Source organism: Palaemon carinicauda, chromosome 27, assembly GCF_036898095.1.
Source record: "Palaemon carinicauda isolate YSFRI2023 chromosome 27, ASM3689809v2, whole genome shotgun sequence".
Taxonomy (NCBI): domain Eukaryota; kingdom Metazoa; phylum Arthropoda; class Malacostraca; order Decapoda; family Palaemonidae; genus Palaemon; species Palaemon carinicauda.
The window spans coordinates 89,256,700-89,267,382 of record NC_090751.1 but is presented as its reverse complement, the minus strand read 5'-3'; the positions used below and the strand labels follow the sequence as shown (position 1 = coordinate 89,267,382).

Here is a 10,683-nt window from a genome sequence, read left to right as displayed (position 1 = left end):
TCGACAAGAAACGATACGTGGGAGATAAATTTGAAAAATAACACCTTTCAGAATGTTCAAAATCCCAATCCAATTTTCCTTCGGCTAGATCTCTATTAAGAAATTCAGTAACCATCGGTCTACATTCCGGAGATGGAATTGATGCAAAGAGAGTAGCATCATCTGCATATGAAACAAGATTGTTTTTTAAGCCTACTCTAGATCTTTTGCCATGATGTAGTACCAACATTAACTCAAGTATAGGAGAAGTAGTTTTTATTCCTTCTGATCTCGGTCTAGGCATGCCGCTTACCTCGTGACCTTCAGCAATTTTTGTATACTTTATAATTCAATTCTATTATTATTATTGTTATTACAAGCTAGGCTATAACCCTAGTTGGAAAAGCAAGATGCAATAAGGCCAATGGCTCCAACAGGGAAAATAGCCCAGAGAGGAAAGGAAACAAGAAAATAAATAAACTACAAGAGAAGAATAAAGAATAGAGATAAAATATTTCAATAACAGTAACAACATAAAATTATATTCTTCATATATAAACTATGAAAACTTAAAAAATCAAGAGGAAGAGAAATAAGATAGAACAGCATGCCCGAGTATACCGTCAAGTAATAGAACTCTAATCCAAGACAGTGGAAGGCCATGGTACAGAGGCTATGGCATTACCCAAGGCTAGAGAACAATGGTTTGATTTTGGAGTGTCCTCCGAGAAGAGATGCTTACTATAGCTAAAGAGTCTCTTCTATCCTTGCCAAAAGGAAAATAGCCACTGAACAAATACAGTAACATTGCAGTAGATAACTCCTTGACCGAAGTGTTAATCTTGGTGTTGTCAGGTGTATGAGGACAGAGGAGAATGTGGTAAGGATAGGCCAGACTATTAAGTGTATGTGTAGGCAAAGACAAAATAAGCCGTAACCAGAGAGCTGGATCTAATGTAGTACTGTCTGGCAAGTTAAAGGACCTAAAAATTACTCATTTAACTTTATCACCACCATTCCATACCTAAATGTTAGCATTGCTAGCTATTTCCAATAAATATTTCCTAACATAACCCTACCGTAACTTTTACTTATGACTGTGTTTATATCTACTTTGATTTCATATGAGCATTTCAGTTTTTAATTACATAACATTGATATTAGATTTTATTGATTATTTCTATTACTTCGAAGACTATGTCTTCTATACTGATAAGATTAATTACTGTATCTGTTTTTAATGTTACTATTATGATATTGTTACTGTTATCTATTTTTCCCTGTTGGAGCCCTTGGGCTTATAGCATCTTGCTTTTCCAACTAGGGTTGTAGCTAGGCTAGTAATAATAATAATAATGTTCATAAGCCACATTCTCTAGCTACTTCTATCATAATATATACGGTTTCTACCTCTTACTAGTGATTAAGTATCATGCCATCTTTTGCGACAGAATAGTAAAGCGAAAATCAGTACACTGAGCCCGAGAAGGAGAGCGCAGAGTAGGTAACTCACTTTGCGGTTTGCTAACTTTGCTCTCCTCTCATTGCGGTTATTGCGCATGCGTTGAACAGGACCCATTAAGAATGAGTGGATCCTGTTAGGCTATTATTGAAGAAACACCGTAGGACTAACGGCAATGCTCGCAGGAGGTGATGACTTATGAAAACACCGGGATTGCTGACTCATTGCACTGGGGCGTCACCGATTTCCGTCAGTCAGTATAGTTCCAGACTTCGTTGGTGTCACAACGTGAATATTTGATACAAGGTAAGAATATTTACTCGTTTTATTATTGTATTTTTTTTTTGAGTGGGGACAGCGCCTGTTTTCCAAATTGTATTTACTATAAAAATTAATTGTGATGGTAATTTTTTTTTTTTATTTCTTCTTTGCTGACGAATGTAATGAAGAGGTATCTGAAAAGGTTCATGATTGAGTTTTCTGTAGGCTGAATGGTTTTGTTTAGATTAACAGGTTAGAGGTAAATTTGGTAAATAATGGTGTATTAATGACTTGTAAGCTACGCACTAAATTGAAAAGAAAAAAATGTACTACACACAGACAAACACACACATACTCTCTCTCTCTCTCTCTCTCTCTCTCTCTCTCTCTCTCTCTCTCTCTCTCTCTCTCTCTATATATATATATATATATATATATATGTATATATATATATATATATATATATATATATATATATATATATATATATATATATATATATATATAATGGCTACATTTTTATCAAAATGATATATCGTCATGCTGTACTATCTATAATAGTTTCAATTGGATAAAGGGATACACATCTCCCTGGTATATATATATATATATATATATATATATATATATATATATATATATATATATATATATATATATATATATATATATATATATATATATATATATATTTATATGTGTGTGTATGTGTGTTTGTGTTTGCGTGTGTTCACGCTCATCTCTCCCCACCGCTCAGGTAAGGGGGAGAGCAGTAGTCATACCCTGGTGAGATGGGGGTGCCGTCATTTTGATGGGTCGCATACACTAGTTATCTCTATTCACTTTTCATTGGCTGCCATATGTACGTTCGTCCATGAAACTTATTGTGTTCAAACTTCGTTATTGTATTTTTTTTATTTTCTTTTGCTCTATCATTAGATTCAACTGTGCTCAAGTGATGCATACCATTAACGCAACTGAAGTAACCGGTCGGTCTGGGTAAGTACAATTCCTCAAGTGAATACTAGAGTAGGCCTATTGTTTAAAAACATTGGTGAATATATGCGGATACTAAGTGTGTTTTTTTTTAAAGAATTTTCCTACTTGATATGATTATCTGTTGACTAGTGTGAAAACTATACACTCTTAGAAACCGCCTATAAAGTTTTCTTAGCTACTGATTTTTCTTTTATCAGTTTGCATAATTTCGAAAACTCAAGTGCTGACATTTAAGATTTTTGCTTTTAATTTCTCTATTTACATTTTTTATAAATTTTGTTAATATAGATGCTAGTCAAATAGGACATATTTATAATAACCTAAGAAAAAAAATAGTTTCATAAAGAAAAAGGTAAAATTTCTATACTTGTATTTTTTTTATTACAAAAATCAGTAACTTATACTCTCGACTGTCGATTGGATAAATATGTTTCTAAGAAGCGCATTATTTTAGAAATTATTCACATTGTATATTGTATCTTCTCTCCCTAGAGTGCTGCTCACGCGGTATACTGTATGCTTTACTTTACCTCATTGACGCTTCCTGTCTAATATCCATCCTATTCTGTTATTCTATTATATATCTACAGGCTCTCTCCTTCTTTAAATAACCATAGTAGTACTTTATTTTGATGTTTATAGATTTTTTTTTTTACTTTTTTCCTCCGTCAGCTACGAACAATTCGACTGCGCACAAGCGGTAGCCCTGATTGGCTTCTTAGGTCTCATCTCAAACTTCCAGGTAAGATGCTCATATTCATTTATTCATTAATAATAGCTTTGTTAAAAGTGAATCATAAAACTGGTGTATCATGATCAAACTTATAGCATTGTTGCATTGGTTTATAAAATTTGTACTTTTTAGCACCGACTAAACTTATATTTACATCAAATGTATTTCCCGTTGTGTTTTGAATCTTCTTCTTTCCAGGATATCATACAAACGTTCACTCAAAATGCGAATGCAGGGAGAAGACGGCGTCGTTCGAGTGATACTGGCATCCTTGCGGGTCTGTCTCACATGGTGCAAAAAGAACCATGGTTAGTGTTATGGCATTTCATTACGAGTTGGCTTTTGGTTCTGTTACACAATTGTCATTCTAAATACGTTTTCTTCAAACATCGTGCCTTAGTAGTAAAGATACTAAAGATTCGGAACAGCTGTGGTTGAATTTGGGTAAGGAAAACACCTCGCTAGCAATGATAATAAAGTGTTTCATTCTAAAAATGTACGCTGTTAAATAAATAAACACAAGGCAAGAAATTCTCGTTGTCACAATGAGATAGTAAAATCATACTATGAATTTGATTTGATGCAGACGATTTTCTTAGACCTAGGTACGGTACATCCAAACTTGTCGATTTTTTTTTTTTACCTCCCAAAGTTTTTATTTAATAATTAAGTTTCTATAACACCTACACCAGGACTACTACTAAGTATTTTTCTGTGTATAGATATTAAATCGTAGAAGACCGTCTCTTAACCCTTTTACCCCGAAGCTATTTGGAACTTTCCACCCCTTAACCCCCAGGCGTTTTCTTTTTCAAGCACATTTTGCAATATATATATATATATATATATATATATATATATATATATATATATATATATATATATATATATATATATATATATATATATATATATATATATATATATTAAATGGCGCTAACAGCCTTAATTTTCGTCATAGAGAGGTCAGGTTGGTCTCACTATTTTGGAAAATGCCTGATGTTTCTCATAAAATTATAAGATATGCAAAAAAAAAAAAAAATGAAAATAACAGTTGTAATGTGACATTACACCCTTTTTATTGTTTTTTGACCAAAAAAGTTTCACATTCCCTCCCATATCTTCACTCTTAAAACATGTGGTTTCCAACGTCTTGGTCTACTCAATTTCTAGATCTTTTACAACAGAAGAAATCGGTTAACTGATACAGCATATTGACTTAACTAATGCCAAGTATCATTCACTTTTTATTCTGATTAAGTGGATACTGTAATGAACTTTTGTAAAAAAAAAAAAAAAAAAAAAAAAAAAAAAAAAAAAAAAAAAAAATATTCGCAAGTTCTCGTCCTGTCTTGGGTTAAAGGTGGCTTGAAGCTTAAACCCTATAGGGGTTGTTGAAGTTTGCCTGGCCCTTACCGCCAAGCACGGTCTCTTGCAACCTTGCGGTCAGTAGGCCTATAGGGGAGTTACTCCTATATAGGGAAATTGACTGAATCATTTCAGTTTAATCTGAAAAAATACATTAAATGGAAGCCTCCTGTAACCTCAAAAAGCCACTGAGTCCAAGCGAAACCAATTTTAATAGAAACAAAACTATTATCGTGTGTCTCTGTAACAGCTCGTACGTTTAAATATATAGGCCTATGTTTAAAAATTTATAAACCAATACTTAGGCCTAATTCTTTATTCTTTTTAGGGAAGCTTTGCAACCTGTGATTAACATGCTAAGTTGGGCATCGGGCCAAAATGCTGACAATGACGTGCAAGACTCAGAGAAAAATTATTTATATGACAATAATGCTGATTTCAGCACTGAAGGTAGGTTGGAAATCAGATAAATTTCTTTATTTCTTAGGTCATAGGGATTCTTGATAAGTTGAATTTCACATATTTTGATATATATATATATATATATATATATATATATATATATATATATATATATATATATATATGTATGTATATATGCAGTATATATATATATATATATATATATATATATATATATATATATATATATATATATATATATATATACATACATACATATACCTATATATATATATATATATATATATATATATATATATATACTGTATATATTAAAATGTGTGAAATTCAACTTACCAAGAATCGCACACACACACACACACACACATATATATATATATATATATATATATATATATATATATATATATATATATACATATATATATATGCATATATATATATATATATATATATATATATATATATATATATATATTTATATATATACATACAGTTTATACATACATATATATAGATTATAATAATCGTTGTTTTGATTGTTATTATTATTATTATTATTATTATTATTATTATTATTAGTAATAGGATTGCCTTTTGTTATTATAACTATTAAAATAATGATAATATAATCATTGGCATTAGAGAAGGACATTTTAACTTACTATTGCTAAATTTTGGATATTCATCAAATGGATTCCTATTCTTAACCCCAAAACACCTACAGACGAAATACACGACGAAGGCGCAGCAGGAGCAGTTACAAACCAGAAGTCCAAGGGCGTTGTGTCTCCACTTGTAAATGACATCGCTAGGTTGGGTCCACAATTAGCCGTAAGTGGAAAAATTGCTTCGCTTATCAAAATTGATTAATATCGTTAATGTTACAATTTATATTTCGTTCAGAGGGGGTTAAAAAGTTCTCTCTCTCTCTCTCTCTCTCTCTCTCTCTCTCTCTCTCTCTCTCTCTCTCTCTCTCTCTCTCTCTCTCTCTCTCTCTCTCTCTCTCTCTCTCTTTTAAATACGATGTAATCTAGTTCAATCCTTGCCATCTGAAACTAAGCTCTACTGAGAATCCTTATTTCTAATCTATTAGTTAAAACTATTAGATTTTTCAATATTTTATTTTGCTTAGGATTCTTTTAAAAACTTACCTTCTCCCCCCCCAAAAAAAAAAAAAAAAACACAAGACAAACGTGTTTTTTTACAGCGTTACTCAAGTTACATAAGATCCCAGAGTTGTGTTCCACAATGTGTTCAGGTTGGGGGGGAGTGGGAGTCTCAGAGAGAAATCACTCAAATTAAATGTTTTCCCATAATTGTCGTTCCAGCTGTGGGTGGTGGATGTGGCTGATGGTCGCATAACTGGCGAGGAAGGCCGCTCTGGCGTCTGCCAGACCATCCAGAAGATGGATGATAGTCATGGCTTTGCTGGCTCTGTTTTCGGGAATCTTTTGACGTAAGTTAGAAATGAGCTGAGGGCTTTTAATGCTTGGTATTAATTGAGCATTTAGTAATATAATAAGATTTCACGGAAGAAACACGTAATTAATTTTCTTATTACCTCCGCCAACGAAGTTGTGAGAAGGTTGTTTTCGTCCCTGTTTGTCTGTTTGTGTTTGAACAACTTCCTAGCCACAATTTTACTCATAGAGTAGTGAAACTTTGAGGGATTAATTGTTATGTTGAGACCTGGAAGTAATTCAATTTTGAAAGTCCTAGGTCAAAGGTCAAGCTCAAGGTCGACCGAAATAAGATGCCATTGCGGAGGTCTGCGCTCTCCGAGTGTATTTTTTTTTTTTAGTTAGATTATGTTTAGACTTAATGATCAATGATTGTTTCAGCTATAAACACAACTAGACCCTCTGTCTGTCTGCATATCTCGTTAACATTGAAATATAGGTACAAACACATAACTCCTCTTCTTAAAACGCTTGAATCAACTCTGCCCATTCTTTCCATTGCAGGCAAACTGTCGTCAAAGCAATGGCGTCTTACTCTTCAGCGGAGATCCTACTACAGCGAGCAGGACTCCACAAGAATCCAAATCCATGTCTGGGATCAGTTAGTACAAGCTCAACATTTGCAACTCTTCAAACTGCTTGAAGATGTCGTCCAAATTTGCTTGCAGGATGAAAGTTTTTGTTGACGCAATTATAGCCTATGATGTGAATTAGCGTCTACGGTGTGAATTAGAGCTACGTATGTTAATGGTATTGATGTGAATAAAGGGCATTCTCTTTTAGGTATATTGTATTATTTGATATAATTGGCGTATTTAAGAAGGTAAAATGACGAAAACACTCATTAATATGATTAATGAAGGCCTCTTTGTGAGATTCTTTTCGTTATATAATAATAAAACAATAAAATATATGATAAAAAGGGGATATTTTGGAATGATTTTAGAAAAATAATAATTCAGTACTACGCGACCTATCAAAAATGACGGCTAAATATTGATATATATATATATATATATATATATATATATATATATATATATATATATATATATATATATATATATATATATATATGTATATATATGCGTGTGTGTGTGTGTGTGTGTGTGTGTGTGTGTGTGTGTGTGTGTGTGTGTATTATAACTCAAAATATGATTGTAAGTACGACAGGGCCTCGTCAAAATCCTGTTCTCAGCATTGGTAATGTTTCTTTAACTCTGTATGACTTAAAATTTTAGGTGTGATTCTCGACAGCAAATTTACTTTTGAGAAACACATTAGGTATGTGTCTTCTTCAATTGCATAAAAAATTGCCTGTTTGAGAAAGTCTTATAAGATTTTCAGTTATTAATCTATTCTGAAGAATTGTTTTAATTCTTTCATTCTCTCTTGCTTTGAGTATTGTTTTCCTGTCTGGTCTTCAACTGCTGATTCTCATCTTAATTTGTTAAACAGGAACTTACGGTCTATTAAATTTCTTATTCCTAATCTAGATATTGATAATATTTGACACCGTCGTTCAATTAGTTCGTTATGCATGTTGCTTAAGATTTTTTTTTTTTCTATAATTCTGACCATCCTTTACATTCAGATCTTCCTGGACAGTTCCATCCTGTTCGTATTACTAGGCATGCAGTTAATTCTAATACTCGGACCTTTCCATTATGAGGCTAAATACTACAAAGTATTCTAGAAATTTTATTGCAGCTGTGATCAAGTTGTTGTGGAATGATCTTCTTAATATGTGGAAGAAGTCAAGAACAAAGATGGTTGAAAAGAAAAGAAGGCCAATGGCAAATGACCTAAGACCCATAGCTCTATTAAATATTTCTTATAAAATATTCATGATGATGGTGAAAGAGGAAATAGAAGACCACATAAGAACGAATGAAGAAGACAATGAATGCCAAGCAGGACTTACAGGGGGAGGAAGGATACAGGACAATATCTTTATATTACAGTATTGTGTGGAAGAGAGCTATAGTAACAAGAAACCTCTAATAGTAACCGCGATAAACTTTAGTAAAGCATTTGACTCTGTAAAAAGGGAGGTATTAATAGAAGTTTTAAAAGAATATAAAATTAACACCAAAATCATAAGTGCAATTGCAAATATTTATCAAGGAGATACTACGGGCATTGACTTAGGAGAAGGTATAGAACAAGAAATGGAAGTTACAAGTGGAATTAAACAAGGTTGCACAGGATCAACTTCACTTTTTAAACTGATTACGTATATTATCATGAAGAAAATAGAAGAGGAAGGAAACGGTTTCAGAAATCAGTTAATAAAGATAGAATCGTTATTTTTTGCAGATGATGCCTTAATAATTGCGCAGGATATACATAATGCAAAGCGTAACATCCAGATATTAGTAGAAACTAGTAAAAAATGTGGGTTAGAAATTAATAAAGAAAAGAGTAATATTATGATTTACAATATGAAAGAAAAGCCAGATAACATAGAGGGAATCAAAGTAGTAGAAAGTTTGACATACTTAGGAATAAAGCTAGACAATAGTAGGAATATATTTAAAACTCAGAAAAGGGTAATGATAGAAAAGGCACAAAAATTAGCTAATCTAACATATTCAGTTATAGAGAAAAGTTGCAATAAATTGATGATAGGAAAAACGTTCTGGAAAAGTATTGCTTTACCATCTATTTTGTATGGAACAAATGATATAAATCTAACAGAAACTGAAATAGAGAAACTACAAAGAATAGAGAATGGGGTATATAGGAAGATTTTAGGTGCCACTAAAAGCACAGCTAATACTGCTCTAAGAGGGGAGATAGGTGCATCTTCTATGAAAACAAGGGTGATGGATGGGAAGCTGCAGTACTTAAATCGTACCCTGAATGGAAAGAAGGAAATACTGAAAATAATTATCCAGGATATTCAAGAAAAAGAAGGAAGATGGTGGAAACAACCTGCAAAGTATTTGGAAGAATTAAGTTTAGGTATAAGACAAATAAGAAGAATGAACAAGGCAGAAATAAAAACGGAAACCAGAAAGTGGGATACTGAAAAGTGGAAAGAAGAAATAGAAAGTAAAGTGAGCCTAGAAATATATAGAACGTGGAAGAAAGAAATTAAGGAAGAATTAATTTATGACAATACATTTGCTTCAGTGATATTTTTTAGAGCAAGAACTAATACGTTAAAACTAAATATTGTAAATAGACACAATGGAGGGAATGTAAACTGTAATTTTTGTGAAAATGAGGAGGAAGATTTGATACATTTTTTGTTATTTTGCCAGGAATATAGAAAAGAAAGGAATAAAGTAATTGAGCTACAACAACCATACGAGGAAGACCCAAAGAAAATAGTAGGATTATTTTTATTTAGTGAAACAAATATAGAAAAGAAAAAAGAAGTATTAAACATAATGTGGAAGAAAAGACAAAACAGTACAAGAAGATAAGCGTTAGAGGCGCCGTTGTAAAGGCTATGCCTCGCCCCGGAACCTGAATACTTCAAAAGTTCAATTTTGCAGCAAATGTTTTTATGTCGAACAAGCTAACAATTTCTTTTAGTTTGTATATGAGATATCTCTTTAGATTTTACTGTTTTTAAAATATTTTATATCAATTGTTCAATATTTCTCATAACGTTTATTTACTTACTTATTTCCTTTCTTCACTGGGCTATTTTTCCCTGTTAGAGCCCTTGGGTGTATAGAATCTTGCTTTTTCAGCTAGGGTAGCAACTTATATATATATATATATATATATATATATATATATATATATATATATATATATATATATATATATATATATATATATATATATGTGTGTGTGTGTGTGTGTGTGTGTGTGTGTGTGTGTCTGCTCACCCAAACAAAATACCACTAGATAGAAATTAAATTAGTTATATAATCCTTAACCAGCTCGTTTATTAAGGCATTCGTTGAAAATAAGGAAGTACTTTTTTGTATTACTCGAGTTACTGTTTTAGTCATCATATGAATGAAACACACATG

The 10,683-nt window shown here is 32.0% G+C and overlaps 1 protein-coding gene across 1 annotated transcript; it reads left to right on the top strand.

Annotated features, from left to right (window-relative positions):
- The first annotated feature begins 1,442 nt into the window (after positions 1-1,442).
- LOC137621240 (uncharacterized) lies at positions 1,443-7,470 on the top strand. Its single transcript, XM_068351638.1, has 8 exons — positions 1,443-1,747; positions 2,642-2,701; positions 3,374-3,443; positions 3,633-3,742; positions 5,131-5,252; positions 5,953-6,059; positions 6,557-6,684; positions 7,193-7,470. The coding sequence occupies exons 2-8, from the start codon at positions 2,661-2,663 to the stop codon at positions 7,329-7,331; spliced, it is 717 nt and encodes a 238-aa protein (XP_068207739.1). The 5' UTR covers positions 1,443-1,747; positions 2,642-2,660; the 3' UTR covers positions 7,332-7,470.
- The last annotated feature ends 3,213 nt before the right edge of the window (positions 7,471-10,683 follow it).

Excerpts from the sequence above, each read along its gene's own strand:
- LOC137621240 (XM_068351638.1), top strand. The coding sequence starts at position 2,661 with ATGCATACCATTAACGCAACTGAAGTAACCGGTCGGTCTGG. Across the intron at positions 2,702-3,373 it reads GAAGTAACCGGTCGGTCTGG|CTACGAACAATTCGACTGCG; the intron begins GTAAGTACAATT and ends TTCCTCCGTCAG. Across the intron at positions 6,060-6,556 it reads GGTTGGGTCCACAATTAGCC|CTGTGGGTGGTGGATGTGGC; the intron begins GTAAGTGGAAAA and ends TTGTCGTTCCAG.